We start from the raw sequence: 18996 nt of genomic DNA on the forward strand, positions 1-18996 counted from the left end.
CATTTGAGCCTGGGTCTGTTCGAGGTTTCTTCCTGTTAAAGGGGAGTTTTTCCTGCCACTGTTGCTTAATATAATATCTGATGCTGCTCATGTGGGGATTCTTGAATCCTTAATTTTGATTTCCTGAATCATTGGGTCTCTCTCTAATTAAAAAGTTTGGTCTAGACCTGCTCTTTATGTAAAGCGTCTTGAGATAATGTTATGAATTGACGCTATATAAATAAAGATTGATTGAGATTGATTGATTATGTGATATATTCTAGATTGGTTGTATATTAAACACAGAGGATCTGTGAAGGACAAATAAATCTGTCCATTTGAATCTATTTTTCCTCTACTCAGCTCATATGGTTTGTACCTTTCTTTGTTTTACTCTTACAACCTGCAGTCTGCCTGCTTGGCCCCTCTGCAGCCACTTTCTTTGGGTGTTTAGTTGCTGCAGGCTTGTGAACTTACTTTTGTATCATTATCATGCAATCCAAATTAGTGACAGACAGTAAATATAATCTGGCAGGATGTTTAACGACAAAAGCTCCAGATCACAGGCTCGCTCCCGTTGGCGCCAATCACTGTGTTTGAACTGTTCAAAGATGTGACCAGAGAGTGATGGTGTGGCACAAAGTGTTGTTTCTCTCAATTTGGTTTGTCATAATAAGTTAGGGTAGGTCTCCTGTTTGAACCTTACAGTTTCATCTTGTAGCATAACTTCTATTTTTCATACCACATGATGCAAAGATCTTCATGTCATTGTTGGGCTTGGACAGGAATGTTTTGGAACAGCACAAGTGAATGTGACTATATAAGTATTGTCGTAAATGTACATTTACCTTATATTTCGTAATGTCCCTTCTGTTATTTCACATTATTGTTATTGCTGTTTTACACATGTGTAATGTGGTAAGAAGACAGTGAGTAATGTTCCAAACTCTTGAGACAAAATGGAACATTCCTAGAACTGCTAAGAACCTTTGTTTATGTAGTCATGCTTGGCTCAGATAAGACGAACATACACTTGGTTTTATATCTCGTCAAGTTTGTTAAGTTTAGTTCATGTGTTTCTGTTATTTCCTGTTTCATAGTGGTGTTCAACTTTTCCCTCTCGTTTCAAGTCCCTTGACTTCCTGCCCTTGTGTGTTTTCCGTTCTTGTGATTGTCTGCCCCACCCTGATTGTTTCCACCTGTGCTCCCTTCCTGGTGTATATATTGTCTGTGTTTTCCCCTGTACTGTGGCAGATCGTCTTATACCCTTATGTCAAGTGGTCCAGCGTCTTTCAGCATCCTCTCCAGACTGATCATAAAGTGCTAAAGGGTGAACCTCTCTCAAACACTGAAAATCCGGCAACATACATTTACCACCAATTAAAAGGTCAAAACAAGAAACAGAGGACCTACCTACTGACCACAATGTCGTGGGACTAATGTCAAAAACCCATTAATAGTTCTGTGTTGTCATACATGCCATTGACAAATACAAAAAGGAGACTAAACCAACAAGAAAAAGACATGCAAACAAGGCAAAGATTCAAACACCAACTATGGACAACAGCCCAGATGCAGGTGCGGCCAATACGCAGCCACCTGCCCCACCCACACAGGCGCCCCCAGTTGTTAATTTTTACACACAACAACTGAGGACCCAAAAATGGTTGCCAAATATGAAAAGGGTGCCTACCCAATCTCAGAGAAGGACACCTGGTGGGAGATCCATTCAACACGGCCCACCGGGACTCTGCTGGGCATGCAATGAAGCCGGGACTGTCCATACAAATTCTATTGTGCAATATGTCGATGATGTACTTGTTCGCTCACCAGCGTTATATGATTGCCACAGAAACTGGACACAATGTTCCACAGAAGAAAATGCTGTACTGCCAACCTCAGGTTGAGGACCAGTCAGCAAAGCACCAATGCCACAAGGAGTGGAAGAGATGATAACATTTTTGGGGATGATTGGATTCAATTCAGATTGGTTTGAAGATTATGGTATCAAATGACACAATGATAGCATTTGAAAAAAAAGCAGGAGATGCAAACAGCTCCAGCTCTAGCAACACCTGACTATGACAAATCTATTCTGCTATATCTGTTGAATTGGCATGATATGTACGCATCAGCAGTCCTGATGCAAGAAACATACGTCAGCTGTCAAAACCGATTGCACCATGCTCAGTGTAATTGGCAGAACTAAATGCACTAACTGAAGCCTGTAAATTAACCAGGGCCAAGATTGCTAGTGTATACACTGACTCCAATTCATGGAATGGAACTCCAATTCAACATTTGAAGCAAATAATTTTGAGTTTATTTAAGCAATGATGCAACCTAAACTGGCCATAATTAAGTGCCAGGCACACAGAGAAGGAAATTATGTCATAAAAGGAAACACTGAAGCAGATGAAGCAGCCAAAACAGCAGCTAAAAGTCAAATAGCCATGTCAGCACCTATAGTTTAACTAGAGCCATTTGCCACTCCACAGAATATCATTTTGATGCAGCAGAAGGCAGGCTCCAGGAAACACAATGTCTGGCAGCAAAGGGGGCTGACAGAGGACTATGGCGCACACATGAAGGGCTGTTGGTTGCGCCAGTACCATTATTGATACCATGTTCATTTCGGAAAGGGCAGTGATAAGTGATAAAAAAAAGTTACAACAACAGGGCTACTGGTCTCCAGCGTCGAGCTTTGTCTTGGTGCTCAGTGGCACAGTATGATGAGATCAGGGTAACAGACTTGTTGTCATACCACTTGACAATGACAATGGGTTCCTCTTTCTCCATCTTGGCATCAAAGGATCCTCTACCTCTTTTAGCAAGACTTTTCTCATCTTCAAGCTGACAACCAGCCAAGCGATTGCTACGAAGAGTTCCTACAAAGTAGATCTGTCGCTGAAGAAGCCTGTGCACCAGTTGTACTGAAGAAAAAAAGTTGTCAGCAAATACTTTGTAGTTCTGGTTTGATGGGAGCATTTCACACAGTTTGACCACAACATCGCCTCCTATGCCAAGTGAAGTTTTTTTCCCAGCACCACCTTCGTAGACCATGAAATCACAGAGGATTCCAGAGGAAGAGCAGCGACCTCAAATTTTCAATCCCCAAGGGTGGGGCTTGCCTTTCACATACTGTCATATTGGGCTGCGATTCCCTCTGAAGGACACCATTCTGGCATGATTTCCAGGCATTGTTTGCGAAACATATCAAGCCATGGGCGGATCTTACAACACTTGTCCTGTGCATGCTTGTTTGATGAGTCAGTGTTGTCAGTGAAATGTAAAGATGCCAGCAGGGTCTGAAAACGGTTGCGTGACATGTTGTCAGCCACCATAGGACACCTTGTGTCATTTTCCCAGTATGAATATATTATTTATTATTATATATATATATATTTATTTACCAAGAAAAGTGTTTGAACTAAAGACAAGGTGCCGTTTTGGGACTGATATGCAAAACATGTTTCATAATACATTTTATTATTCATTTATTTAACCTGACATTATTTTCTTTGTTTAGATTTGTGTATATATGCTTTCAAATGAACTACAGAACAACACATTGATAAAAATTAACCGACTGAGCTGAATTATTTGAGCAACTCATCGCTATTTTTCTTATTGTGACAAATACGTCACATGGTATTTTCCACAACAGTTTTTAGGCTGCTGAAGGCCCGATGTGACATATGTCACTGTCACTGTTTTCGCCCAGTTTTGTTTTTTTGGTTTCAGTTTTGTTTTTGTGTCCTTCACCGGACTCATTAGGATCCTGAGGAGAAACGCCGAGCAACCTGCGGCTTTTCCCTCAATTTTTACCTGCAGAAGGGAGAGACAGTACACTGTCATCTCCAGGGAAAGATCACAAACGTTCTTCTCCCTCTAAGTCGACTCCCGCTGTTCCACGCTGCCACACGCGGACCAGTGCGCCGTTCCCCGCTAACACAGCGACTCAACGGACCCTTTCCTCGCCGCCACCCAAGCCGGACCGAAACCCGCCAGGCGTGCAGGATTTGCACACACCAATCGCTCGCGAAGCGATTTCACGTAAGAGGCTTGTGTCTGGGCAGAGACAGATAGGATTTAAGTGTGCTACCTTTCTTATAAGCTAAAGTGCCGGACCGCCGTGTCCTGTGTTAAAACTGTGTGTTTGCTGCTGTTGTTTTGTCTCCTGCGTTGTTTTGTGCGAAAGCCCACGCAGGGACTTTGTTGTGTTTATAACCAACACGTGGAGAGTCAGTAAACGTGAGTCTATCAGTTAAAGGACCAGCGCCGCTATCAGTAAACGGAGTTTGCTGATCGAGCCGCTGAGTGATAGACATACGGTTATTGTGCGCTCCTGTGATGGTTAAAAACCATATTTGCAGTGTTTTGTGTTGAATGCTTTCCTTTCCTCTTTCTTCCTACTAACCCACATCACATTCACATACATACACGCATTCATACCGTTCCTTACAGGCACGGTCAGCGCCATTACAGTCTAACTCTAGAGTTCAGACTTGTAATTACAGTCGCCAATACAATTTTAGCAGTCAGCCCCTAGTGTTTAAGCTCGTAACTACCGCCGTTACAACACCCGGCAGCATCCTGCCCCTAGTGTTAAGGTCGGTAATTACAGTCGCTATTACACACTCAGTAGTGCCCTGCCTCTAGTGCTCAGGCAAGGGATTTCAGTCTCCACTGTACTCTCGTTCCCTCTAGTCACATCTCGCGAGCTCGTCTGCCATATTGGGGTGACGTATTCACGTACGTGATCACAAATCATTGTGCTGTGTTGAATAAACTCTGTTATGCATTTAAAGAGTAGTTGTTTGTGATTACTGTGCATGTATGTTGTGGTAACAGCTGGTCGCTGATACCAGGGTGGTGTCCCGATATTATTAATTAATTATTAATTAATCCTACAGCCATTCAGGTGGAAGGGAGCTCCATCTGGTATCATCTGAACCACTGCACTAAGGTGCCATCAACAGGCCAGAATGCTAGGCAGCACAAAAAGAGTCATGAGAGTATATCTGACTCAAACACTGAAACTAATGAGATTTCTGCTGTGAATTTTGTCAGGAAGCCATGCGTGAGTGAGACAAGCACCACAGAGGCTTGTGCAGTCCCCTATCAGCCAGACACCAAATCTGCCGCTATGACATGAGGCTGGACAACAGGATACAGATGAGCATGATGCAACCAAATATAATCAGAGACCAAATTCTAGCCCATGATCTAAAAAAAACCACATGCCAGTAGGAAGACACATAAACATGCACAATCAGAGAGCTGTTCAGAAATTATGGAGATAAGTGGAGATATTATGGAGATTATGAATGTAAGCAGATGCAGAGGGATGGGTTCTCGAGGTGAGTGCTGCCCTGATTGACCCTAGTCAAAAGTATGCACTTGAGTTTGAGAGCCTAGATCAGACATGTCAAACTCAAGGCTATAACAGGGTTATAACTATAATAAAATAGTCACTTTTAGACTCTTCAATAAATGTTGAGCCCGTTTGGCCCGCGACTTAGACCGTGTTTTGAACCCTTCTTTGATTGAGTTTGACACCCCTAGCCTAGATGAACGCGGGCCATATAATGTAAAATCAATTCCCTCATTGAAATCAAAAACCTCATTGTATCACAGGCCCATAGGGCATCTCAGACCACTGCTGCCATCACAACAATGACTACCAAACCAAATATGTGGGGGGGCTCTGGAAGCTACCATGACCATAATACCAGCTGCGACCACAACCACTACACCTACAAATTAAAATGTTGAATGGTCTGAATTTGTATAGCTCCTTTCTAGTCATTTCGACCACTCAAAGCTCTTTTACATCACATCCTCCTTCACCATTCACACATCATTCATTCAGGAGGAATCTAAGTTGGAGAAGACTATTCTTTCATACACATTCACACACTAAAGCTATTGCTGCCTTCAGGAGCAAGTTGCAGTTCAGTGTCTTGCCCACGGACACTTCGACATGCTGACTCAGAGGAGCCAGGGATCGAACCCCCGACCTCCCGATTGATGGACGTATTAGGTTACAGGTGGCTAATTACAGAGGCAGTCTGAAGATGCTATGCTCTGGAAGCAAGATACCTGAGTGATGGCAGGTGTCCTGACATAACTGGCTGACAGATATACCTGCAGATACATGCCCTGCAGGGCATGATTTACATCACTGTGACATTCTTGACATGTGTGCACCACTTCTACGGGGCTGTGCTTTTGCTCCACGGAGAGGAAACTGTGAGGAGGAAAAATAATACAATTGACGAAAACCTCAGCTCTGTTTTCTGCAAAGTGTGGCCTTTAAAAAAGAATGGGACACACACTGCAGTTGTAAGTACAGGGTAAACATGAAGTCTTTACAGCAGTTTTATAACTGCTGTTCATCTGATTGTAAAAGTTCAGAAATGCTGACAAAACTGCAACAGATCTGCATATCAAAACCCTATCCATGTTGCCTCAGCCTTTCCTTCGTTCTCCGGTGTAGTTTCATGATTTATTAAGGGGCAAAATATGTCAAATGCAACCTTGGTGTTGCTGAACTTTTCCTGACATGGCATTGATACATACAGGGCAAACTGTAACTTAATCCAATCAAATACTCAACTTTGCTTCTCCCTAACACTGTAACAGCTAGCTGGAGCCTGTGTATTCTACTGCTATAGGAAAGCAGAAGGAGTACATGATATTAAACAGTTGGTGATAGGTTGGTCAGACCCTGCTCTGGCAATCCAGAGAAAATAACAAGACCACCATCATATGTGATGAAGTACAGTACAACAGTGATACAAACTGTGGTCTTACCACACTCACTCTAAGTTAATTATATTAATTAAGTTTAATATATTCATTTATATCTATATTATTTGTATTGTTAATCTTATTGCTCTGGAAGCAATAAATATAATGATATCCAATGCTTTTACTTGTTAAGAAGGGACATTGTAGCTGCTCTTGAGGTAAAGTCTTCATTGCATGCTGTTTATTCTAAAGGGCCTTTATCAAGAGCTCATTAACCACAGCTGGCTAAAATATTCAAAATTTACCAAATGAACAAATGCACCATCCTCTACACATGGTACTGTCAATACACAATTAGTGGAGAGGTGCCATACACACTCACACTCTAATAAAAACATGGAGGTCACTCACAGCCTCGTGGTCCATCAGGTCAGCCAGAACATAGCAGCAATAATACTGCTGGCCAGGAAGGGCTTTGTTGTAGTAGCTGCTGTATTTCTTCTCATCACCCAGAGTGAAGATCTCAGGCAGAGAATCCAGCTTAGCAGCGATGTAGGGCTGCAAGAAATCCTCACTCTGTGTCCTCTCTCTCTGCAGACTGCTGTCAGCACTAGCCTCCAGGAGCTGCCGGAGAAATGACACAAAAGGAGACTTTGGAACAGGCATGTCATGAGGTGGCATGACAATTGAGCACAACTCAACTTGACATTATAAAACTGATCTTTGTAGGAGGAGGTTGTTTTTCTAATGCTTCCCTTCACATGAGATCAGAGGACAATTACATTATTTCTATTCCTTTTTGTATTTCATTTCTCTTAAAGACTCTCCAGCTGGTCCAGAATGCTGCTGCTCGTGTTCTGATGAGAACTAAGAGAAGAGACCATATTTCTCCTGTACAAGCTTCTCTTCACTGGCTTCCAGTAAAATCTAGAATAGAGTTTAAATCCCTTCTGCTCACCTCCAAAGCTCTTAATGGTCAGGCTCCATCATATCTTAAAGAGCTCATAGTACCGTACTACCCCACTAGAGCACTGTGCTCCCAGAATGCAGGCCTACTGGTGGTTCCTAAAGTCCTCTAAAGTAGTGATGGAGCTAGAGCTTTCAGGAGGCTCCTCTCCTGTGGAATCTCCTTCCAGACTGGGTTCAGGGGGAAGACACCCTCTCTACATTTAAGAGTAGACTAAAAACCTTCCTTTTTGATAAGGCATGTAGTAAAGGGCTGGCTCAGACCTTGGACCATCCACTAGTTATACTGCGGGGGGACTCCTATGATGCACTGGGCTCCTCTCTATCCTCTTCTGTCCATCATTATGTCTCATGTCCGCTTAATGTCTGTTACTAACTTACTATCTTCCCCTGAACCTTTCTGTGCTTTTCTCATCTCTCAGGTTCCTGTGCATCCTGGTCCTGCTGCTGTGGTTCTCTGGCTTCATGTTTTTCAATATTACCATATTGCTAATTTATTAGTCACACTGTTAGCATGTCTCTCTCTCTCTCCCTCCCCCACCCAACACGGACCCTGACAGAACCCCCCCCCGAGCCTGGGTCTATTCGAGGTTTCTTCCTGTTAAAGGGGAGTTTTTCCTGTTTCTACTGCACATGGTTCATTTAGACAAAGAAAACATTTATTTTTAATTAAATCAACGATAGAATGTATTACAATTTTCATCAACAAATGAAAATCAAATAATAATGTTAAACATACAAGTTGACTCCTTGTGGGGAGTGACAAGACCAGAGCCTAGATGCTGAATATCAATGCTGTAAACATTCTCCATCCATGTAGTAATCTATTGTATGTGAGTTGGTTGCAGTCAACCAACTCACATACAACTGCCTATATATTGTGGTTGTTTTTCACTCAATTGATTTAAAACTTAATTAAAAGTTAAGACTTAATAGACTAAATGTTCAGCCAAAGTGCTGTTGACCACTACGGTTTCCATGATCATTGCCATAATATTCCATATCATACAATTTGAAAGAATTTACTTTTCCATGTTAGCCTTTGTCCCTGTGTGTGTGTGCGTTAGAGATGTAACGTTTGCGAATGAGTCGAGTCTTTTGAACGGCTCTTTTAAGTGAACGATGAGAACCGATTCGCAGTTGTGAGCCCTTCGTTTGCGAGCCATTCTTATATGCAAATTGCCCACGTTGCCTTCATGTGTCAAAAACACAAAATGAGTCAGAGTCATTTGTTATTGTTTCCATTGTTCTGATGTGGATTCGAGTCAAGGAGCTGAGCTCCAGTCCAAAGTGGTTAAGGTGTACACACACCAGGTAGGGTAGTACAATTTTGCATTCACATTTTCATCATGTCCTAATTTTTATTCTAGTTTTATTTATATTTTTTATATACATATATATTTTTATTCTTATTTATTATTTTATATTTTATTATTACAGTTAAGTTGTTTTGCATGGAAGTTATCTGTAGCCTGCGTAGTTTTTATTGTGCCAAAGTTTTTTAGGTGAGGAAAAATTCAAAATAGTGATCTCACTGTCAAAGCATGGGGTTATGGCACCACTTTATGGAATGTTTACAATGAAAACACAAGCCAAATGAAATTCTAATCAATATTTCAGAATAATTCCCACCAATAGAGTATATATTGGTGGGATGTGTAAATTTGAATTATTCTGATCCAAATCTTATAACTGCTACCAGTGATTGTTTCCTTGATAAAAACGGGTTACCCCTGGTTGACTTCTAAAAAATAAATAAATATAACAACGAGCCAGTCTTTTGAACGGCTCTTTGAAAGGGACGGCTCCTCAAGATCCGGTTCCCTTCAAAGAGCCATAAATCCCATCTCTAGTGTGCATGTATGTGTGTGTGCAGTCTCACAGAAGTTTGTGAAAGTGTCAAGAAATGTATTCTACTGATTCTGAATCTAATGAATTTCTCATTTTTTGTCCCTGAGCAATTTCAAACTGGTCTATTTCTATGGGATTATCTTGTCATGTCTTTAGTAGCCAGTAGGACGTTTGTAGGACCTGGAAGCACAAAAGCTGCGCTGTTATTTCTCATTTTATATTTGTTTTTAATAAACTATAACCATAACTTTATTCAACATTTAACCACAAGATTTTGTACTTCTACTATCCTATCCAGTCCAGCCTGGGGGGTCTGCTGTTGATCAAAAACATGTGTATGACCATCTATTTTCATTAATTTCCCCTTCCATCTTGAAAAATCATCTGTTTTGTCAGTTTTTAATAGTGGAAGCAGCTCAACTGTTTCTATGGAGGCGAAGACCTTTTCCTCACTGTCAGCACTTCCTCAACATAACACATTTCTCAACATAATGACACGACAGCTCAACAATACAGCATCATTAAGGCCACCAGTTCAAATTATTTCTTCCTCGGTTCGAAAAACAATCAAGTTGTTATCTTAATACTGAGCAGATGTTCATCTCCACGGTTGATGAGATTGATGGGTAAGACGGGATGAGGCTCATGGGAAGACGCTTCGGCTATGAAAAACAGATGGAAGTTTCAAGAGAGACTGTTGTGTCACTGAGTCGTGAGACTGGGTTGCCACCCAAACCCAAACTGGAAGTGTATGAAAATGTATTACATGTCATGTTCAGACTATTTATAACAAAATACAGTACATTAGTACAAAATGTGAATGTTAAGACATAATGACTTATTACATTTTGTCAAGTTATTACATAATGTGTTTTTAAAAGCAAAAAACAATTGAACTTGTTTTAATCTGTTCATGTTTTTTGGCCTTATTGCTGAAACGTGGTACCTATGGTGGAATACACTTTTCTGAATTGGAAAGTATAGTGCAGGGTTGGGATTTACATGTATTGATCACATGTAAATCCCAACCCTGCACTTCCCGTCACGCAGTCAGACCAAGCCCCACTGCCAAAATTCACAAATAAATGACTAAATAAATTCATGAATACAAGTACTTTTTGTTTTACCTTATATCAAATTTTATCCTGTTCTATTCTGAATACAATTATTTGTATATATGTATACAAATTATTATTATTAGTAGTATATATATGACCTTAATACCTTTCATTCCTTAGTGGTGGTTTACATTTCAGTAGCAGCAATGACTCAGCACTTAATCTCCCACCCCTGCATAGTGAGGCAAACATGATCCAAAAAGGTGAGACTGTTGGAATGCAAACTAAACTAGAACTTGTGGAGGAGTTATACACTCTCACCACCAACACATATTTAGGTATTTATGAATGTGAACTCTGTCCCTAAAGATAATCCACTCTCAAGAAAATGTTGGTATTTTATGTTTCAGCAAATTGCAGATGTGTTGATTCTCTGTTTCTGATCCAAAAAGATGTGTTATTAAAATTTCTAGATCTGTGTATAACCGCTCGTGGCCCATTTGAGGTGCTTTTAGTGTTCTGACAAAATAGAATATGGTAGTAAATGCAGCTCCTGAATGGTTTGAATGGTTCCTGAGTTTGTTTTGCATATCAAATAAAACAGGTGGAGTTCCACATGTGGAGGGACACTTTGCACCAAAACTATGAAAAGTTTTATAGCTCTTTGTTCTAAGAGACACAGTCTGACTGGATGGCATTATCATGATTTGATATTTGATATGCAGAAACCATTAGCAAAGTTAATCATATAATGCATAGTTGTGTGATAGAATATGTAGAAAATGCATAATTAAACACTAATCTAAACTATGTATATTTGCGGCCTCTTTTGGTGGACCCCTGCTCAGCCTTTCATTTATTACAATCCCCATGCCAACATTTGAAACTAAACTTTCTTTTAGCCTCATTCAAATGATCAACTTTGTACACATTACATGTAATGACCAGACTGCTAGGAATATTGTAGGTCTTCAGATAATGAAGCCCCATGGTTTTTTAAAAATCCTGTTTGCCTCTAATGGTACTTTTCCATTACACAGTTTTAGCACTACTCGCCTCTACTCAACTGGACTCGGTTTCGGTCGTTTTTCATTACAATTGCGTACCACCTCAACGTGGATGGGGTCGTCATAGCAAGGCGGCCCGAAACTCCAGTGGTGTAATTTGTATGCGACACAAACACAACATCTAGGAACATCGAGTGTTTGGTTTGCGTGTAGCCGTTTACCTCGTTCACAGAAATAATAAAAAACGCCCAGTTGCTGTTTCCAGCGTTTTAAAAACGGCGGGTTTGATTCTTGAGAATGAGTTGCTCTCATGACTCATCCAGTGGCGTCACTCCCCGGCCAATCCGGGGCCTGCATGTACGTCACATTTTCGGCTCGACTCAGCTCGCTTTTGTTTTTGTGCAGAAGACACATTAAAAAACAGAGTTGTCACAAAAACCATGAATGATTATTGAATTACAATTAGCTCCTTCAGTTTAAGTTTCCTGTTCGGTGCTTGTTAGCTGACTGTGGTTTAGTTTGGTTTAGGTTGTGGTTAAGTTTTCTTTGTATTACGTGCTTTTTACAGCTTATTACAGCTAAGTACAAATCATGTGGGTACACACAATCCTTCCCACTGCAGAGGTCAGTATTGCAAAAAGGATGTGTCCCAAAGCAAAGAACCTGCGGCCTAGTAAATATGGGTGTAATAAAGTGCAGATCAAAACAGAGTGCTTAAGCCACTAGTGTAGGTTTAAATGTATAATCACAGTAATAATCACAGTAATGATGTATAAATCAGGATTTACTTGATTGGAATCCAGAGACGCATCGACAGCACAGTACACAGTTGCTCCGACAAATTGGAAATGAGGCAATATGCTTGCTGTAATACGTCAGTACTGTAGAATGTCAGTACGTCCAGCCAAGTCCAAGTTCTGGTATGTTTAAGAGTAGGGGACACATGATTTTACAACCTCAGGCCAACAAAACCAGTTCACCCCCACTGAACTTTCTCTTTTCCGGACGTCTCTCCTGAAGAGGAGAGACCAACTCTTTTCCTGATGTCTCTCCTGCAGAGGAGAGACCAGCTCTCCTGATCTCTCCTGAAGAGGAGAGAAGCTCAACTCAGCTAAGCTCTTCCTCAGTGTGGCCTGTACCAGAGCAGCCACCTCCACAAGGTCCTGCCTGAAGTAAGCAGATCAGCGCCAGCAGGCACGACCCAGAGTCTGCCAGCTGTTAACCAGAACCAACAACAGGAGCACACCAGCAAGTTAGCACAGAGCTGCTAACTAACAGGAACAAAGGAGCGACCGGATTCCTCCAGCCTGCAACCACACAGCAACGGACAAGAACCACACCTTTCCTCCAGCAACAGGCTGAGAAAGCAGCATCCTCAAGGACACTTCTCCCCTTTAAGGACTGGTAACAAACTCTAACTGGGCATAATTAGCATAGCATTACTGCATACATGGTTTACCCCTCTTAATGTATTGACTTGCTTTAATGTTCATGGAGTTTGATTGTTGTGATGTGTTGTAGATTACTGTGCAGCCGTTAAGTTTAGTTGACGTTAGTTTGTTCACACAGACACAGAGTCTACACACAACTAACCACCTCTTCTTAACCTGGCGCCTTTATCTCACACACACAGTTTCCAACAGGCCACTGAGGGACAAAGCTAAGCTAACAGCACTTAGCTTCCTTTCTCTCCTTTGCCCCACACCCCAGGGGGTCTGGCCATCACCATTTGGGCTCTCCCCCACCTTTGTGGGCCCATCTCACATTCCTCAGCCTTATCACACACACACACACACACACACTCTTATTATGTGTTAGTTTAGTCATAGAGACTTAGTTAGATTGTTTGATTGATTTTGTTTCTGTAACAGCAGATGTCTTTAATACCTACTCTGCTTCAGCTGTACTTACAACCAAAGTACAAGTCCTTCACCTTAATGAATAACAAATGATGTCCCTGCGTTTTGCTCTGTTTTAATAAATGTTTTAATACCTGCTGTCTCCTTTAATGTTGTACAAGGGTGAACACTGCCAACCTCTACACTGTGAAGAACTCCAAAATCCTTCAGCTAGCTATCAATGTGGTAATTTTGGTAGTAATTATTAAATTAATTATAAAACATAATTCCAAATTGATAGTTTAGTATATTTACGAGACTAAATCAATTAAAACGTCTGTCTGTTCCTCGTTTTTCGAGGTGGTGCCCCAATCGAGGTGGACTTTATTCAAAGTTCATTTATTTTAATAATCATTAATTATCTTTGATAATTATTAATTATTTCTGATAGCCCAATTGAACATTACCACTTGTTAAAGCACAACATGCTTAATGTCTCTAATGTCTTTAATGTCTGTTACTAACTTGATATCTTCCCCGGAGCCTTTCTGTGCTTTTCTCATCTCACTGGTTCCTGTGGATCCTGGTCCTGGTTCTCCTGCTGTGGTTCTCTGGCTTCATGAATCACTGCTGCGGATCGTCGGCCACCGACACTTTTTACTGATATTAGTCATTGTCCATCATTAGTCTATTATTACTATTATTCATATATTTATTATTGTTATGTGTGTATGTATGTTATTGTTATATGCTATTGTCATATTGCTAATTATTAGTCATCTTCCTATTATCAATAATGAAATAAGTTGCTTTGCAAATACAAATGCATTCAACTCTTATTTCAGGCCGCAAGAAGACACACAATGGGGCAAAAGCTCATTAAAGGCTACCTGATCTACTCCATTTATGGGCAGGTTTCAAATGTCATCTAAGAATAAAGAGAATAACTTTCCACTGCGAGAAAGACAAAAGAACATTGTATGTATGTACAGGTGGTTCAGCTATGAGGTCCCAATGTATTTTGGTGATAAACACTGAATTTAAACACAACTCTTTGTTTAGAAGAAAAAGGTACCTCATACATGCTTAACCCAAATCCTAACCCCGACGTTAACCGAAACAAACTTCACCAGAGAATCGAAGAATCCATTTGGGAGCAACTTTTTGGGACTTACCTTCCCAAATTGGTGGTTAGTTCCTAAAAAGTGACTTGTCCGTGACTAATGCAGTACACTTTGACTCACCTCATGTATGTCCATGTCTTCAGGGTTTGCCCATCTTCTCAGAGAAGCTGGGGTGACAGGGACAACCACTATGTAGTAACATCTGCATCAAACACAGAAATACACCTGTATTACATCCATTTGCTTTTTATAGATTCACACAAAACACACAGAACTTACATGTGCTATATAATTTCAGTTTTAAGGGTGTGTCTTCAAGGACTTTTCTAAACATTGATTTAATACTTGTTCTACTTTTACATTCAGGTCTCCCCAGCCCCTCTTCTTAACGCCAGTGGGATAAGTATGACTCTGGGGCACTCATAAAGAGATGGTATTAGTTTTTGTTTTTTCACCATCAGTCCTACTTTATTTATTCCTTGTTAGTAATTTCTTCAGAGAAACAAACAATTGAAACACAACTAAGTCTGTGTAATTTGCAGTGCCTGTGTTCTTGATCGAGATGTGCAATATTGAAAAACAACCTTCAACTGAATTTCAGCCTTTGCATTGGGATTCCCTTTGCTGATCAATTGTGGTTTTAAAGCTCAGTCCTTAAATTAATTGCTTTGGGTGTCAGGAGTGAACTCAGGAGCAGCAGTGGGAATACTATGTGCCATGTGGTTATATGTAGTAATCATGGTGTTGTCAGGTTGCAATGTCTTGTTCGCTTTTGAAGCTACTCTGACCTTTAAAAAGTCTACTGCAACTAAGCTAGCTAAGCTAACTAGCCAAGCTAACTAGGCTTGTAATGGCTGTTGAAATGCCCACCTTGCAGGCAAGCTTGTGTCTGAGCTATTGATTTAACACAAAAAAGAAATTTTCTGTGTGCATCTTTGTGCATCTCCACTCAACCTCACAGGGCTGTTGAGTGGTGAAGCTTTTTAAGGTATTCAAACTGCTCATACATAATGCATGCTGGGGAGAATAGCATGACACACACAGTAACAGCCCACACTCTCTGAGGACAACTCTTTCATCAGTATGGGGTACACCGGAGGGAAGAGTGCCCAGATTCTTAATTTAAGAAAAAGTATACCAAGTATACCCAACATGAAGACACTCCATTACAAGTAAAGCTCAAACATTTTCTTGGGTAAAAGTGGTGTTATCAACGAAATATACTAGCATAAACTATAAAATAAGATTACTGACAAAGTTGCAGGTACCTTCAAATTGTACTTAAATGTACTTTACACTACTACTGAATAGCAAAAGTAAGTTACATTATTGCAGGGATGTCTTAATTACTTTCCATTACTTTAAAAACCAAGCTCATGTGTGCAGAGGAGAGAAGAAGTTTCAGAGCCATCTCTGAAATCATTAATCAGACCTATTTTTTAAGTATGGTTTCCCTTCAGACAAACAAAAAGCACAGACCTGACAGGGGCTTCAGCAGGGACCCTGGGAAGACTGATGGTCACTTTACCATCCTCCTCCACATCATGTTGGTATGGAGCCGGTTTCATCTTCAGCAGGTCTGGGGCTGTTCGGATGGAAACCTGCTGCTGGAGTCCGCCAGCACTGTTCCCCCGACTCATTAGCACAAAGGAATAATCAGTATCTGGCTGCAGTTGTGTGATCAACTTCCTCTTCAGGTTACCTTGAACCTCCACACTCTGTTGGTTGTACAGGATCTGAAGCCAAAAAGAACTTTCTTACATTCAATTGATTGATTGCATAATCCTTAATACACTGGTTGCATATGGAAAGAAAAAAGTTGAATTTCACCAGCATAGAGTGATGCACTAGTGATTTCTCTCCTCTGTTCCTTCCACTATTGTTTCATCCCTTTGACTCATCACCCACTGACCTTATGGGAATACACTCATTCCCTTTCTCAATGAGACTTGGGTTTGAGATTGACACCATTCTTGTCATACACTAAATTTAAAGTGAGATTCAGCATCCAATTAACTTAGCTTGTCATTCACAATAGAAACAGGGGAGACAGCTAGCTTGGCTCTGTAAAGTGAAAAACATGTGATTTCATGTACTAGTTGTGCTGTATGCCTTATATCCATCAGCCTAGCACTTGTTGCACATGTAGCCAAATCCTGTTAAAATAGGTTTTGGTTCTGGTGTCTGTGCAGGCACAGGTGACAGTAAGATTTCAGGAAACATACAAGAGACACATTTCTCCTGGATGTTGTTCAATGACTCCCTCTAAAAGTTAAGATAAGATATACCTTTATTAGTCCCACTATGGGGAAATTTACAATGTCACAGCAAACACAAGGAGATACGTGCAGCTAAGGTAGAAAAAAATATAAACAATATAGTGTGCAAAGTATTATTATTATTACAAAGTATGAGATGAATAAATATATTGCAGAGTGAAGTTGCTCTAAATAAATATATTGCAGAGTTGGTGTACGTCATAGAGCCAGATTGTCAGTTGGTGCAGTGTGGTCTACTGGGAGCAGTGCTGGTTGTAAAGTCTGACAGCTGCCGGAAGGAAGGACCTTCACACACTGAGGGTGGAGGAGTCTGTCACTGAAGGAGCTCTCCAGTGCTGTCAGTGTGTCCTTCATGGGAGTCGTTCCATCTCATGGATGATAGCTTTGCCATCCATCCTCCTCCTTATTAAAAATAAAACACTCAAATATCACACGTATCACAAGTATTCACACCCTTTACGCAATACTTTGTTGAAGCACCTCATTCAGAGACTTGTCCCGAAGCCACTCCTTTGTCATCTTGACTGTGTACTTAGGGTCGTTGTCCTGTTGGAAGGTGAAGCTTCACCCCAGTCTGAGGTCCAGAGCGCTCTGGAACAGGTTTTCGTCAAGGATCTCTCTGTACTTTGCTGCATTCATTCTTTCCCTCGATCCTGACTAGTCTCTCAGTTCCTGCCGCTGAAAAACATCCCCACAGCATGATGCTGCCACCACCATGCTTCACTGTAGGGATGGTATTGGCCAGGTGATGAGCGGTGCCTGGTTTCCTCCAGACATGATGCTTGGCATTCAGGCCAAAGAGTTCAATCTTGGATTCATCAGACCAGAGAATTTTGTTTCTCATGGTCAGAGAGTCCTTTAGGTGCCTATTGCCAAACTCCAAGTGGGCTTTGTACTGAGGAGTGGCTTCCGTGTGGCCACTCTACCATAAAGGCCTGATAGGTGGAGTGCTGCAGAGATGGTTGTTCTTCTGGAAGGTTCTCCCATCTCCACAGAGGAATGCTGGAGCTCTGTCAGAGTGACAATCGGATTCTTGGTTACCTCCCTGACCAAGGCCCTTCTCCCCCGATTGCTCATTTTGGCTGGGCGGCCAGCTCTAGGAGTCCTGGTGGTTCCAAACTTCTTCCATTTACGAATGATGGAGACCACTGTGGTCTTTGGGAAATTCAATGCTGCAGAAATTTTTCTGTACCCTTCCCCAGATCTGAGCCTTGATACAATCCTGTCTTGGAGGTCTACAGACAATTCCTTTGACTTCATGGCTTGGTTTGTGCTCTGACATGCACTGTCAACTGTGGGATCTTATATAGACAGGTGTGTGCCTTTCCAAATCATGCCCAATCAATTGAATTTACCACAGGTGGACTCCAATCAAGTTGTAGAAACATTTCAAGGATGATCACTGGAAACAGGATGCACCTGAGCTCAGTTTTGAGTGTCATAGCAAAGGGTGTGAATATTTATGCACATGTGATATTTGAGTGTTTTAATTTTAAGAAATTTGCAACATTTTCTAAAAATAATTTTTCACTGTCATTATGAGGTATTGTGTGTAGAATTTTGAGATAAAAAAGAATTGAATCCTTTTTCGAATAAGGCTGTAATATAACACAATGTGGAAAAAAATTAAGCGGTATGAATACTTTCCAGATGCACTGTATGTGTGAGACTGTCGATATCCTCTCCGTGGGGATCACAAAGTTCCTCCCGCACAGTCGTATCGCAACAGTCCTTCAGAGCCTCCCCAGTCTTGTAGGACCATCTCTTCACTGTGCAGGAGACAGCTGGTTGCCTGTGCACCAGAGGTTTGTACACAGTTAGGAGGTGAACCAGGTTGTGGTCAGATCTTCCCAGCAGGGGGAGGGGTGATGAGGTGTGTGCTTCCTTGGTGTTGGCATAACGTAAGTCCAGTGTTTTATTGTCTCGTGGTGCAGCACGTGACATACTGAGTGAATGTGGGTAGAGAGGAAGATGGAGAGGCATCGTTATGTCTGGTATGTCCGCCCGTACCAGCTTGAACAGCATAGTGGCCGTGTCCAGGGTCAGCATAGTCAGTCATGTTTTCGTAAACACCATGATGCTGCATGCCTGGTGTTCCCTGCCTGGTATTGATGCCGGGTCAGTGCCGCTAGTTCGTC

General features: G+C 41.3%; 1 protein-coding gene across 1 annotated transcript in view; it reads right to left on the reverse strand.

The window, feature by feature from the left end:
• The window catches only part of ptprfa (protein tyrosine phosphatase receptor type Fa), a 208441-nt gene that overhangs the window by 64015 nt on the left and 125430 nt on the right, over positions 1 to 18996 (reverse strand). Inside the window, exons 14-16 of the mRNA XM_070832882.1 lie at positions 16059 to 16315; positions 14700 to 14781; positions 7150 to 7359 (exon numbers count right to left, since the gene is read on the reverse strand). Of these exons, the coding sequence (XP_070688983.1) occupies positions 7150 to 7359; positions 14700 to 14781; positions 16059 to 16315 (549 nt within the window). The remainder of the gene's footprint in view (positions 1 to 7149; positions 7360 to 14699; positions 14782 to 16058; positions 16316 to 18996) is intronic.

The sequence above is a fragment of the Pempheris klunzingeri genome, chromosome 6 (assembly GCF_042242105.1).
Source record: "Pempheris klunzingeri isolate RE-2024b chromosome 6, fPemKlu1.hap1, whole genome shotgun sequence".
NCBI classification, from domain to species: domain Eukaryota; kingdom Metazoa; phylum Chordata; class Actinopteri; order Acropomatiformes; family Pempheridae; genus Pempheris; species Pempheris klunzingeri.